The sequence below is a fragment of the Mobula birostris genome, chromosome 9, assembly GCF_030028105.1.
Source record: "Mobula birostris isolate sMobBir1 chromosome 9, sMobBir1.hap1, whole genome shotgun sequence".
Lineage (NCBI taxonomy): Eukaryota > Metazoa > Chordata > Chondrichthyes > Myliobatiformes > Myliobatidae > Mobula > Mobula birostris.
This window is the reverse complement of record NC_092378.1, coordinates 148,301,329-148,316,806: the sequence shown is the minus strand read 5'-3', so window position 1 is coordinate 148,316,806 and position 15,478 is coordinate 148,301,329. Positions and strand designations below refer to the sequence as shown.

The 15,478-nt window shown below is 39.5% G+C and overlaps 1 protein-coding gene across 5 annotated transcripts in view; it reads left to right on the top strand.

The window, feature by feature from the left end:
- Window positions 1-15,478, top strand: part of get4 (guided entry of tail-anchored proteins factor 4) — a 44,272-nt gene that overhangs the window by 2,106 nt on the left and 26,688 nt on the right. For all 5 annotated transcript variants that reach the window (XR_011887316.1, XM_072269099.1, XM_072269102.1 and 2 more), the window contains exons 2-3: window positions 14,399-14,477; window positions 15,391-15,472. Coding sequence is in view for 4 of the 5 variants with exons in the window: in XM_072269099.1 (XP_072125200.1) it covers window positions 14,399-14,477; window positions 15,391-15,472 (161 nt within the window). In the remaining variant the exon portion in view is untranslated. The remainder of the gene's footprint in view (window positions 1-14,398; window positions 14,478-15,390; window positions 15,473-15,478) is intronic.

The window sequence follows — 15,478 nt, the reverse complement described above, 5'->3', positions numbered from 1 at the left end:
GTAGAAATGTGACCTAAGTGACTTTGACTGTGGAATGATTGTTGGTGCCACACGGGGTGGTTTGAATATCTCAGGAACTGCTGATCTCCTGGGATTTTCACACTTCAGTCTCTACAGCAGCAGCTCCCAACCTGGCATCTATGGACCCCTTGCTTAATGGTTTTGGTCCATGGCATAAAAAAAGGTTGGGAACCCCTGCTCTAGAGTTTGCAGAGAATGGTGTGGAAAAACAAGAAACATCCAGTGAGTGGCAGTTCTGTGGTTAAAAACGCCTCGTTAATGACAAGATCAGAGGAGACTAGCCAGACTGGTTCAAGCTGACAGGAAGGGGACAGTAACTCAAACAATCATGTGTTACTGCAGTGGTGTGTAGAAGAGCATCTCTGAACACATCGAACCTTGAAGTGGGTGGGCTACAACAGCAGACAACCACACCCGGTTCCACTCCTGTACCTAATAAAATGGCCTCTGAGTATTTCTAAGTCAGATATCCTGTTGGATTCTTGGCATCAAAAAAAAAACCAAAGGATCTAGGGAGGTAATGGATCAGGTATGATCCTTATAAATGGTGGAACAGGACCAAAAGGTAGATTTATTTCTTATCACATTATACTTTGCAAGTAAATAGCCATTTGACTTGACTATCCTAGATATGTTGGTGTTTACGTTCCATATGGAAACTCCCAGTGTACTTCATCTTGCCCATTCTTCTATAGTCTTTTCCTTCATATACTCATTTGAATATGCGCTATTCTCCTTCAGTACATCTTGTCATAGAGATTTAAGTATTCTGATCACTCTGAATTTCTTTTTGGACAATTTCTACTTATGGCCCTAAGTTTTGGTCACTCAGCATGCCTCTTCCACCTTATAGGGGAGAAAATGTTACTTCTGAAAGTGAGTTCATGATCTCAAAGTTTGCTGGCTGGTCCTTTATCTGCCCTGTTCAATTGAACACCACTCTAGCATTTTCAGTATTTCAAAATTCAGATGCCCTTTTAAAAACCCTTCTGAATGGGATTAAGCTATAACTGTGGAGTGAAAAACGGTTACTACTACTGGTGTTCGTGGTGCTGGACTGTCACGTGTCATGTGACATATCTGATGTATTGCATGGACTCGCTGAGAGTTTAAATGGATCTTTTCTCGCTGCTTCACTGTAACATTGTAATGAGAACACGGTAACTACACTTGGAAGTTAGACACTGTTTACATTAGAGGAAAAGAAGGACATTGGAAGCTCAATTTATGGATTTACTTAAGAGCAAAAAGGATACGTGCCACACCAGTTGACAAACAGCACACTATGTACAGATTGCTAAAGGAAGCATGGTTTCCATTTGGGATGGGATACAGAAATTTCTCCTTCATATAATCATGTGGTGGTGTACTTGGTGTTCTGGGAAGAGTTTATGTCAGGCAAGAACTTCACTGAACAATGTGTTCATTTCATGTTAATGTGATTGTGGTTCTTTATGGCTCTTTTCAGCTCTTTGAAAAGTGCAGCACTGTATTCTTTGTGATTTGAATCACACGACTAACTGGATTGTGGAGTTTTCTGACCCAAGGAAGAAGCTAACTGATTTGATGATATTGGTGTCTTGATTTTGTTTTTTAAACAGGCTTCCTACCACACATATCAGTTCATGAAATGTCAAATACTTAACTAATTTAATAGTCTAAATCTATTAATAAGCCCTTGTAACAATTAGATTTACATTAATAATTCAGTAAATATTTTGCATACTTAACACTAACTAGAACTTCTTGGCTGCCCTTTGCAGTGCTCTGAGATGTTATTTTAATCACATTGTAACATGTAAGCTATTTTTAATGGAATTTATCATTTAAGTGCTTTGAAATTTCAGACCTGTGGATGTTTCTTGCATTTTGCATCTTGTGTTTACTTTGAAGGTAGGATGGGAACAACATTAATATACTCAGCATTAAATCACAATATAATGACAACCCATTAAATTTTCATGGCTTGGTAAACTTTTACGAGTTAAATAATTTGAATTGGTACCAGGGGCATTATAAAAGAATATTGAGGAACAAATTTACTGTATCATATTTCTGTGAGAAACATCCTGTAAACATTGTTAGCTGAATATTAACTTCTGTGCTAAAGAATGAAAGTTAACTGAGAAGGGATGGGGAAGTGTGGTGTATCAGTTTAGGAAATAATGGATCAGATGACTATTTCATGTGAAGTCACTGAATAGAGATTAGCAACTGTAACTCTGGGAATAAAGAGAGAATGATGACGTAATGGCTATTACAGAGACATGGTTGTCACAAGGGCAGGAATGGTTGCTGAATGTTTCAGGATTTAGATGTTTCAAAGAAGAGAGGGAGCGAGGTCAAAGAGGTGGGAGAGTGGCATTGCTAATCAGGGACAGTATCACAAAGGGAGGACATTGAGGAGGGATTGTCTACTGAGTCTGTGTGGGTGGAAGTCAGAAACAGCAAGGGAACAATCACTCTTACAGGGTTTCCCAATCTTGGGTCTGTGGACACTTAGGTTAATGGTAGGGGTCCATGGGAGTACCCTATGGAATACTCTGAGGAGCAGATCACTAGGCAGGGTTGTTATCATGGGTGTCTTCTACTTTCCTAACATTGATTGATCAGAACTCCCTGAACTTTAGCAAAACTTTGGACAAGGATAGGAACGATAGTATAATAATGTATTTATTTGTGGGAGGATGAATTATGATGCTATTAGCAGGAATAGATGTTCTTAAATGTGAGGTCAGTGTACAATATGCAAGAACATGTTGTGGCTAATAAAGAGAATGGGGTGGAACTTTTGAAAAATATTAGGATAGATGAGTCCCTGGGGTTGAATGTAATGTACCTAAGGTTACTAGAGGGAGTGAAGGAAGAGATTGCTGTGCCATTGGTGATGATTTTTGTACCCTTACTGGTCACTGAAGTAATAACAGAAGATTGGGGGATGTTAAATGTTATTCCTTTGTTAGAAAAGGTAATAGGGATAATTCTTGGAATTGTACTCCAGTACGTTTTACATCAGTGATGGGTAAACTATTGGAGTGGATTCTAAGAGACAGGATTTACAAACATTTGGAGAAGAATAGTGTTATTAGGGATAGTTAGGATGGCTTCATGAGGGATAGGTCATGCCTCATGAGTTTGATTGACTTTTGAGGATGTGACAGAACATATCAATGAAGACAGAGTGGTGCATATGGAGATTTGGATTTTTTTAAGGCATTTAACAATGTTCCCCATGGTAATTTTATTCAGAAAGTCAGGAGGCTTGGGATTCAGGGAAACTTGGTTGCATGGATTGGGAATTGGCTTGCCTGCATGCAAGAGGGTGGAAATAAGTGGAGCATATTCTACCTGGAGGTACATGTCTAGTGGTATCTGTTCTTCGTATTTTTTTCTAAATGACATGGATATTGAAGTGGAAAAGGGTTTAGTAAGCTTGCAGATGACATGAAGGTTGGTGGTGGTGTCATAGGTTACAATGGTACATTGACAGGATGAAGACCTGGGAGATGAATTTCCACCTGGAGAAGTGTAGAGTTATTTATTTTGGAAGGTCAAATTTGAAGGCATAGGATGAGGTTAATGGCAGAATTCTTAACAGTGTGGAGAAATAGAGGGTTCTTGGGGTCAGTGTCTATAGATTCCTCAAAGTTGCCATGCAAGTTGATATTATTGTTAAGAAGGTGTATGGTGTGTTGGTTGTCATTAGTTGTGGGGATTGAGATCAAAAGCTGCGAGGTAATGTTGCAACTCTATAAAACTCTGAATAGGTCACACTTGGAATATTATGTTAAGTTCTAGTTATCTCATTATACAAAGGATATGGAAGCTTTAGAGAGGGGTCAGAGGAGATTTACCAGGATGTTGCCTGGATTAGCGAGCATGTCTTATAGACCATAAGATATAGGAGCAGAATTTGGCTGTTCAACCCATCGAGTCTGCTCTGCCATTCCATCACGGCTGATCTCGGATCCCACTCAACCCCATACACCCACTGGCTTGCCATATCCTTTGATGCCTTGACCAATCAGGAAATAATCAACTTCCACCTTAAATATACCCATGGATTTGGCCCCCACCACAGTCTGTGGCAGAGCATTCCACAGATTTACTACTCTCTGGCAAAAAAAATTCCTCCATGCCTCTTTTCTAAAGAGTCACCCCTCAATTTTAGGACTGCCCTCTAGTTCTGGATATACCCACCATAGGAATATCCTCTCCACATCCACGTTATCTGGTCCTTTCATCATTCAGTAGGTTTCAATGAGAACCCCCCCCACCACCACATTCTTCTAAATTCCAGTGAGTACAGGCTCAAAGCTGCCTAACGCTCCTCATATGTTAACCCCTTCATTCCGGGAATCATCCTTGTGAACCTCCTCCGGACTCTCCAATGACAAGACATCTCTCTGAGATATGGGACTCAAAACTGTTGACAGTATAAGTGTGGCATGACCAGCATCTTATAATTGCTCAGCATTATCTCCTTGCTTTTATAATCTATTCCCCTTGAAATAAATGCCAACATTGCATTTGCCTTCTTTACCATAGACTCAACCTTGTAAATTTACCTTTTTGGAGTCTTGCACAAGGACTCCTAGGTCCCTCTACACCTCTGATGTTTGAACCTTCTCCCCATTTAGATAATAGTCCACACTATTGTTCCTTTTAACCAAATGTATCATCATACATTTCCTAACACTGTATTCCATCTGCCACTTTTTTTGTCCGTTCTTCCAGTGTGTCAAGTCTTGCTACAATGGCATTGCTTCCTCAACACTACCTAACCCTCCACCTGTCTTTGTATCATCTGCAAACTTTGCCACAAAGGCATCAATTCCATTATTTAGATCACTGACAAACAATGTGAAAAGTAGCAGTTCTAATACTGACCCCTGAGGAACACCACTAGTCACTGACAGCCAACCAGAATAGGCCCCTTTTATTCCCACTCGCTGCCTCCTGCCTGTCAGCCATTTCTCTATCAATGCCAGTATCTTTCCTGTAACACCATAGGATTTTATCTTGGTAAGCAGCCTTATGTGTGGCACCTTATCAAATGCCTTTTGAAAATCCAAGGAAATGACATCTAGTGCCTCTCCTTTGATCATCCTGCTTGTTACTTCTTCGAAGAACTCTTGACATTTTTGTCAGGCAAGTTTTCACTTTACAAAAACCATGTTGACTTTTACTTATTTTATCATTAGTCTCTCAAGTACCTCGAAACCTCATCCTTAATAATAGACTCCAACACTTTCCCAATCACTGAGGTTAGGCTAACTGACCTATAATTTCCTTTCTTTTGCCTTCCCCCTTCGAAAAGAGTAGACATTTGCAACCTTTCAGTCCTCCGGACCATGCCAGAATCAAGTGATTCTTGGAAGATCATGACCAATGCATCTGATATCTCTTCAGCAACCTCTGTCAGGTTTCTGTGATGTAGTCCATCTGGCCAGGTGAGTTATCTACCTTAAGACCTTTGAGTTTTAAGACTTTAAGACCTTAAGACTTTTTCCTTTAAAATAGCAAGGTCACTCACTCTTGCTCCCTGACACTCATGGACCTCTGGCACACTGCTACTGTCTTCCACAGTGAAGACTGATGCAAAGTACCCATTAAGTTCATCTGCCATTTCTTTGTTCCCCATTACTACCTCACCAGTATCATTTTCCACTGGTCCAATATCAACTGTCACCTTTTTACTCTTTATATAACTGAAAAAGCTTCTGGTATCCTGCTTAATATTATTGGCTAATCTGCCCTCATATTTTACTTTTTCCCTTCTTATAGCTTTTTTAGTTGCCTTTTGTTTGATTTAAAAAAAACTTCCCCCTCATTTTGTTATCTTCTATACCCTTTCCTTGGCTTTTATGCAGTCCTTAACTTCCTTTGTCAGCCACGTTTGTGTACCCCTGCCGTTGAGAACTTCTTCCTCTTTGGGACTTATCTATCCTGCGCCTTGTGAACTATTCCCAGAAACTTCAGCAAACTCGGCTCTGCCATCATCCCCGCCAGTATCCTCTAATCCACCTGGTCAAGCTCCTTCTCATGCCTCTGTAGTTCCTTTTATTCCATTGTGATACTGATACATGTGAGTTATGCTTCTCCCTCTCATGCAGTATGAATTCAATCATATTATGATCATTGCCTCCTAAGGGTTCCTTTATGTTAAGCTCCCTGATAAGATTTGGGTTATTACACAACACCCAATCTAAGGTGGTCTTTCCCTGAGTAGGCTCAAGCATAAGCTGCTCTAAAAAGCCATCTCATAGCCACTCAACAAATTCCCTCTCTTGCAATCTGACACCAACCTAATTTTCCCAATACCCTTGCATATTGAAGTCTCCCATTACAATTGTGTCATTACCCTTATTACATGCCTTTTCCAACTCCCTTTGCAATCTCAACCCTCCATCTTGGCGACTATTTGGAGGCCGATGTATGATTCCCATAATGGTTTTTTATACCCTTGCAATTTCTTAACTCCACCCATAAAGATTCAACGTTCTTTGACCCTATGTCACCTCTTTCTAAAGATATAATTCCATCTGTTACCAACAGAGCCACAACTTTTGAGGAAAGGTTGATTCAGCTAGGCCTTTTCTCTTTAGAGAGAAGGAGGATGAAAGGTGCTTTGATAAGATGTGTAAGATGATGAGAGGCATAGCAGAGGGGACAGCCAGTGCCTTTTTACCAGGGTGCTAATGAATAATACGAGAGGACATATTTTTGAGGTGATTCGATGAAATTATAGTTTGGGGGAGTATGTCAGAGGTAGGTTTTTTTACACAGAGATTGGTAAGTTGATCGAACACACTGCCAGAGGAGGTGGTAGAGGCAGATATATTAGGGACATTTAATGGACTCTTCGATAGGCATATGGAAAAAAAGAGTAATGGAGGGCTTGTAGGAGGGAAGGGTTAGGTTGATGTTGTAGTAGGTTAAAGGGTTGTCACAACAATGTGGGGCAAAAGGCCTGTTCTGTTCTATGTTAATTTATCTCAGTTTTTGATTTGTGAAAACCAGTTTTCTGTCCTGCTAAGTGAAATGTTAAATTCAAAAAATAACTGATGCTAAAAATCTGAATTAAATAAATATATTAGAAATTTTCAGGTCAGACAGTATCAGATACTGTCTGACCTGTTGAGCATTTTCTCTTGCTGTGAGACTCCATATAAGTACAAGGATATTTATTGTGGAATATGTCATGGGATTGATACAATTTGATGGATTATTTTAAGACATGGAAGAATATAGTATACAATTCGGCGGGAGGAGAAGATGGCGGTGTGACGCAGCTCGCAGCGGCTACTCCGGTGGTGATGTCTGCTATCTGTCAAGTAGGGTGCCATGTACAATCCTGATTTAATGGAGACAGACGTGAGAGCATGGAAGAGCATCTGGTGAAACTTCTGAAATGCCTGCTTCACTGCTGCTGCTACTGTGTGATCCAGAATCTCTGGAGGGGAAGGCCCCGAGTCCTCGGCTTTGCTTGTTGCTTGGCTGCCGGGGTGGGGTCGAAGCGCTCGGCAGAGGATGGTGCTCGGTGTCGGAGGCTCGAAGTTTTCGGACAGACTCAGAATCCGCTGCGGTCGGGTGCTTCCAATGGTGCTGCATCGGCAAGTTCGTGGCACTTGAAGGTTCATGGCAGGGAGAGTTTCTCCCTTCTACCGCCTGCATGAGATGATGGGGATATCGGGACTTTGAGACTTTTTTTTTTACCGTGCCCATGGTCTGCTCTTTATCAAATTACAGTATTGCTTTGCACTGTTGTAACTATAAGTTATAATTATATGGTTTTGTCAGTTTTAGTCTTGGTTTGTCCTGTGTTTCTTGTGATATCATTCTGGAGGAACATTGTATCATTTTTTAATGCATGCATTTCTAAATGACAAACGAGGACTGAGTATCCTCATAATCTAATCTAATCTAGTAACATTTAAGCAAAATTTCTGCTGTGTTGACATGTTATTTCGCAATGTCACCCATTTGCCATTTCTTCAGTACAGTGTTTTATTGCAAATCTTGATAGAGGGGATGCATCCTTTCAGTGACACTCATCTCTTGAGCCAAAAAATTTTGACGTTTTAAATCCTGTGATAAGCTTTTGTATTCCTTAAGTAAGTTTAGATTTGTATATGTATTTTTCTAAAATGAGAAGTGTCTTAAACTGCAAATCAAGTAAAATGAAAAATAGCTAAAACATTGGTAATTGGACAGAAATGAAGTGTTGCGCCATGCTCTTTTGTAATCATTTTTATAGTTAAAATGTAAACATATAGACTATTATCTAAGCAATGGCTAGAGTATTTGATGAATTATTTCCTGTATTTATTTGGCTTAACTGTTCAGATGGTAAGCTGCACTGCTGCATTGTAGAAATGGATTCTGAGTTGACTGCCTTCCTAAGGAAAAACTAAAATCGCATGGTTAATAAATACCCATTATACCTGGTTTATACTATTATCTCTGATACATACTAAACTGCTCCATGCCTCCACCTTGGATACTCTGACTAGTTACCTAATACACCTTATTTTTAAATTTATTCCGGGTAATACTTTATGCGTTGTATGCGAATTATGTGCACTGTGTTGTGCATCTTGCTCCAGAGGAATGTTGCTTTATTTAGCTGTATACATGTATACGATTGAATGACAATAAATTTGAACTTGAATTATTGAACTATTATGATGTGGTTTGAGCTGTGTGCTGCAACACACAGCTCGAACCACATCATCAGTTTCACCGATGACATGACCGTGGTGGGTCTCATCAGCAAGAGCGGTGAGTCAGCATACAGAGAGGAGGTGCAGCAGCTAACGGATTGGTGCAAAGCCAACAACCTGTCGCTGAATGTGAACAAAACAAAAGAGATGGCTGTTGACTTCAGGAGGATACGGCGCGACCACTCTCCGCTGAACATCGACGACTCCTCCGTAGAGATCGTTAAGAGCACCAAATTTCTTGGTGTTCACCTGGCGGAGAATCTGACTTGGTCCCTTAACACCAGCTCCATAGCAAAGAAATCCCAGAAGTGTCTCTACTTTCTGTGAAGGCTGAGAAAAGTCCATCTCCCACCCCCATCCTCACCACATTCTACAGAGGTTGTATTGAGAGCATCCTGAGCAGCTGCATCACTGCCTGGTTCGGAAATTGCACAATCTCGGATCGCAAGACCCTGCAGCGGATAGTGAGGTCAGCTGAGAAGATCATTGGGGTCTCTCTTCCTGCCATTACAGACATTTACACCACACACTGCATCTGTAAAGCAAACAGCATTATGAAGGCCCCCACACACCCCTCATACAAACTCTTCTGCCTCCTGCCATCTGGCAAAAGGCACCGAAGCATTCGGGCTCTCACGACCAGACTATGTAACAGTTTCTTCCCCCAAGCCGTCAGACTCCTCAATACCCAGAGCCTGGACTGACACCAACCTACTGCCCTCTACTGTGCCTATTGTCTTGTTTAAAAATATTGTAATGCCTGCACTGTTTTTGTGCACTTTATGCAGTACTAGGTAGGTCTGTAGTCTAGTGTAGTTTTTGTGTTGTTTTTATGTAGGTCAGTGTAATTTTTGTATTGTTTCATGTAGCACCATGGTCCTGGAAAACATTGTCTCATTTTTACCAGCAGTTATGGTTGAAATGACAATAAAAAGTGACTTGACGACTTGACTTGATAATTAATAATTAATGCAAATCAATATTCATACATCAGAGTTAAAATCAAGAAGGAAATGAGTTGATCATAATTTCCACATTATGTACCCTGCATGTGTTTGCTGGACTGAGACATCTAGATTTGACTGTACCCATCCCTTTGTTAATAATTGTACTATATTGATGAGAAAAGAATGCTGAAACACATCACCACCCTTAAGAATTTTTAATGTGAATTTCTAGACTCGTCATTGAATTGGGTAAAAAGATGTGCAATAATTTTAATACATGTGAATAGTATTGGAATGTCACAAGAACTAATTAAGTAATGCTGATAGTTGCCATGGTAACAGGGCTTCAAGATCCATCACGATATCCATGCACAGAAGGATGCTCAGTTTTTCATGCATAAACCATATGGCAAAGGGGTGTAGTATTTTTAACTTCACTTTTGATAGAAACTGTAAATGTAAGCCTATAATCAGAAACAAAAATTCTTCCCTTAATTGTAGCTCATAATTGTACATAATGGAACAAAATTAAATATTCATATTGAGCCAAATAAACTACATAGCGAATCAGTAGATTATTGTTTAAGTTGACCAATCCTCTACATTTTACTCCATATGCTATGTGTGGATTGTATATTAGCAGAAATGTGTGTTTTAAAAGATCTTGGAACTGTTTTCAAAGTAGATTTCCTATTTAGTACATCATTGCTATTGCTTTGTATGTCATCTTCTGTTTTATCATAAGATTAGATTTTCTTTCAGTGGTGTTCAATTCTAGCAGTGGCTAATTGACATTAAATTCAAAATCTTCTTTTCCAAAGGTGAATTGTGTGTTGGTATTTTATCATTTCAAGAGTTTGGAACAGTCTGTTTATATGGTTGTTTCTGTAAACCTATTTGATTATTGGTGCCCAGGTTACAGCACGATACTGTTCCTGTGAACTGTTTGTAATCCACACAGTTCGCAAGTCAGAAATGTGATTGAGCTGAGTTCCCAGGTGGCAGAAGATGCCTGCAGCCCCACAGCATCTGGCAAATCCTTCCTGCCAGTCTCCCAAACACTCATTTGTATGTACAGGCAGTACGTATGGCAGGTGTTCGTGAGCCAGGGACAATTTGTGGTGGGAATCCTGCTGAAATTTCATGAAATATATTATTTAGGTAGGCTGTGTTTTCTAAGATAGTGTTGACTAATTGGCAAAGAAAAAATCATATGATTCAGATCACAGAAGTTGCAGTTTCTGTATGTATACTTGTTCTGGTGTTATACAGGAAGACAGTGTTGGAAAGAAGTTGTACTGAGAGAATGACTTCTTTCTGTAACTGATCCTGTACCTTCCAAATACAACTTGGATCCTGACTTGGACCTGATGTTGTGGTGGAAGTCAAAATTGAACATTACTGTTTAATTTTCCTTAGAGTAATAAATAATAGAACAGATTATGTGTTTCAAACTGTAGCGTAATTCATTGGCCCACATAACTATAAAATACAACAGTGCAGACCCCTATCCTCTGTTCTGGTGATATTCTTGTCCAAGTGAGCAGGGTTAAAAGTACAAACACAAAAATTAGTACTCCCCCTTTGTAGGAACAAGGCTTCCATTTACTTTTAATTTCCAGATGTTGAAGCCTTTTATTTTGTTTAATTATGGACAGATGGTGTAGCCGAGCTTCATAAGTAAATTTTAATACCAGATGGATTTTAAATCCTCTTTTGATTACAGTTTTAAGCTTGATTCAGAGGTTGATATCTGAAGTGGTTTCTCAAGAAAATTCAGACCCATCACCCCTACTGGGGCATAGGAAGCCAACAGCAGCTCACCAGAGGCCTCTGTCCTGGGCTAGTCTTTCAGGTTGTCCACGGGTCTAACCCCTCATTGAAGAATCTTCCTCTCTCAGGGATGTGGTTTTCGGAGCTTCTGTCGGTGTTTCTATCGTTCTGGTTTTTACAAGATGGTGTTGTTAGCCCCATATCCAACCTTCCTGATTTCACAGCTGGGCTTGAACCATTAAAAGAAGCTACGATAAAAGTAAAATATGATAGAAAGCATGAGCGTGGCCAAGGTTTAATTCTATCTTTAATTCAACTTTGTTCTGTTAAATTTGCTCTAAACTATTCACCCTGTACCTCAAATCTACAGGTGACTTAATTTGTTCTTGCTTTCATGATCATTCTAAAAATAATTCCTCTGTCTGTCTCTGTCTGTCTCTCTGTCTCTCTGTTCCATTTCACTCCATTCCCTGCATCTCTATTAGAATCTTCCTGTCCTCATCAAGGAGAAGGATGTCAGTAATACTCAGCACTTCAGGCATAGCTGCTGCAGAGAGAAACTTTTTTTTAGTGGTAGTAGCCTTCAGAACCAGAGTATAACGATCTGTAGTAATATGTGAGGAAAAGCAGTGTATTCGGAAAATAAATAAAGTTGTGAAGTAGTTCATGCAGAGTTGGGTTCAGCTTACTGACAAAAATGACTGCAGCTGGAATAGAAGAAAACTGTACTCAATGAAAAGACACAAAGTATTTCCATAATTGCTGTTTTGAAATATTTTGCCTTCTATAGCTCTGAAAGATTCCACCATTAGAGGATAATACAGTTCAGTTTTTAGCTACTGTCAGCAGCAAACGTGTAATCAAGCAGATTAGAACTTGTTTTACATTTTCACCTTTGTCTTGATCTCCACTTAGTACTGATCACAACTGTGTGGAATGATTGTTGTTTCCAACTCTAGAAAATTTCATATTAAACCTGTAATTGTAAAGTTGTACCATTAAATTGGAGTGCTACTTGAATCTATAACCAGAAACTTGAAAACACGGAAGTATTTAAAAAATATATATTTTTTCAGAACTTGTATCTTACTGGCATGGCTAGCATTTTGTGCACTTTCATAAGTAAACTTGTTAAAGTATTAGTATCTGCCTTCTTGAACCCTAGCAATCCTTCTTGTGAAGTCATTCTTGTAAGTCATTCTGGTGAGATCTGGTAAGGAACAGTGATGGTGGTGTCTGACTTCGATTGCCCTGGATTATGTTGAGCTTCTTGATTGTTACTTGAGCTGCATTCAAACAGGCAAGTGAGATTTATCCATCTTGTACTTTGTTTTGGTGAAAAGACTGCAGTGTTATGAGGGATGTCACCTGAAACAGAAAACCTAGCCTGTGACCTGCTCTTGTAGTCACAGTATTCATGGGTCTTCTGGAGTTTCTGCTCATTGATCCTCCAAATGGTAATGTTGGAATTACTGTTGCCTAGGCTGTCCCCTGCTGGAGATGATTATTATCTGACACTTGGGGAGCTACCAGTTCATGCATGAATCTTATCCAAGTCTGGCTGCATGGTCTGCTTCATTGCTGGGGAGCTGTGAATGGAATTGAACATAATGCATTCATTCACAAACATCCCAATTTCTGACCTTATATTGGAAGGACCTTTATTTATTTAGAGTTATGGTGCAGAACAGGCACTTCCGGCCCACTGAGCTATGCCGCCCAATAACCAACATCCCTAGTCTAATTATAGGACAATTTACAATGACCAATTATCTTACTAATTGGTATGTCTTTTGACTGTGTGAGGAAATTGAAGCACATGGAGGAAACAGGCATACAAACTTACTTACAAATGAACTTTGAGCTCTGTTACCCTGTGCTGTAATAGCGTCGTGCTAACCACTTCACTACCGTGGTGCCCAAACTTTGTTATTAAACTGACTCCAGATGGTAGGGCCTAGGATGATGCTCTGAAGAACTCTTGGAAGTGATGTTCTGGAACTGACGAAGATTGAACACAACTACCAGCTTCCTGTTATGACATGAACATTTTCTTCTTGTATTTCTTTATGTCATTCACGCTTCTGGCATCAACATACCTTGCCCACAACTTACCCTTGCTAACTTGTACATCTTTGAATGTGAGAGGAAACCCACGTGGTCACAGGACAACGTTCAACTCTTTACAGACAGCGGTGGGAATTGAACCCTGATCTTACAGCTAGTGCTGTTAAGCATTATGCTAATTGCCATGCTACTGTGCCAATAATTAATGATGAGTAGTTAGATTAAAGTGAGCAGGTAGATAGTTTGTGAGGTGACATGTTTCTTGCAATGTTTGCACTGAATTTTGAGGTCCTCCATTTTGAATTGTTATGGATCAGAGATTCTAAGAAAACAGTGAGCTGTTGGACTACTTAGGGGAAGTTCTGAGTGTATTCATGAATCTTTTACCTGTGTGTGTGATAATCTTCACATGACAACTTATCTGCCTTGGGAATGCGTTGTTGCGTATATAGACAAGGTGGCCTGCCCCATGTAGCCAGCGGAGAATTGTTGGGTATTGGTGATGTTGGCTGGGAAGAGAAAGCTGATGCGGATTGATATATTTTCCAGAGAATTTGCTGGATGACTGTGGCAGTGACTTTTTTTCCAGAGCCTTGATCAAGTGCTGTCGATCGCAAGGGAGCATTATTACATTCTATCTTTTTTTTCCTGAAGTAAAGGTTAAAAGCTGGGATGTTGCTTTCTTTGGCATTGTGTAGAGTTAAATTAGAATAAGTTTTTTTTCCAATTACTTTATATCTCCTGCATTAGTGAAAGTGTTAGCTTTGTTGGAGGTGTCCTGGAAAAAACATAGGAGGCCTTTACAGCTCTTAAATCTTGCATAACATGATTCTTTATACTTAAATAATGTTTGCTGTTTTGTAGGTATATGTCCCAAAGTAAACATGCTGAAGCTAGAGAACTTATGTATTCTGGGGCATTGCTTTTCTTCAGTTACAGTCAGGTAAGCTGTTTTCAAAAATTGCATTTCTTTGTTAGAAATGAATGGTTTTCTAAATGCTATTGCACAATAACATTTTGAGGCTAGAAATATAGATTTTTTTTCCCTTTGGGCTTGGGAATTGCTGGCTTTTTTTAAAGTTCAAAGTAAATTTATTAATCAAAGTACATGAGTATATTTGTCACCATGTGCAATCCTGAGATTAATTTTCTTGCAGGCATTCACAGCAAATAGAAAGAAACAGGATAGAATCAAAGAGAAACCACACACAAGATAGACAACCAATGTGCAAAAAAACCCAACAAACTGTACAAACACAAAAAGAAAAAAAAAGCAATAAATATCGAGAACATGAGACGAAAAGTCCTTGAAAGTGAGTCCATAGGTTGTGGGAACAGTTCACTATTGGGGTGAGTGAAGTTGAGTGAAGTTATCCCCACTGGTTCAAGAGCCTGATATTTAAGGGGTAATAACTGTTCCTGAATCTGATGGTGTGGGTCCTGAGGCTCCTGTACTCTCTTCCTGATGGCAGCAGTGAGAAGAGAGCATGGCCTGGTTGGTGGGTGTCCTTGATGGGCAATGCTTTCCTGCAACAGATGTACTTAATGGTGGGGAGTGCTTCACCTGTGATGGTTTTTAAAGATGTCTTTAAAGATTCCAGAGAACTATTTTGCAGAAGAACATATAGTTATCTTTGTGTTCTGGCTAATATTTATCCTTTACTCAACATTACCATAATGGATTCATTTGCTATTTTCATATTGGTGTTTGGTGTGCCCTGCAGAATGCATATGAGCTGCCAATAGATACAGTAGTCATTAGATAAGAAATAAACTATAAATTGCTTTGAACATCTTGATGTTAGAGGGAAGATGAGGATATATGAAATTAATTGCTTCTTTTCTTTTTGGTACAGCTAAACAGTGCTGCTGATTTATCTATGCTAGTGTTAGAGTCATTGGAAAAGTCAGAAGCTAAGGTTACAGATGATCTCTTAGGTACGT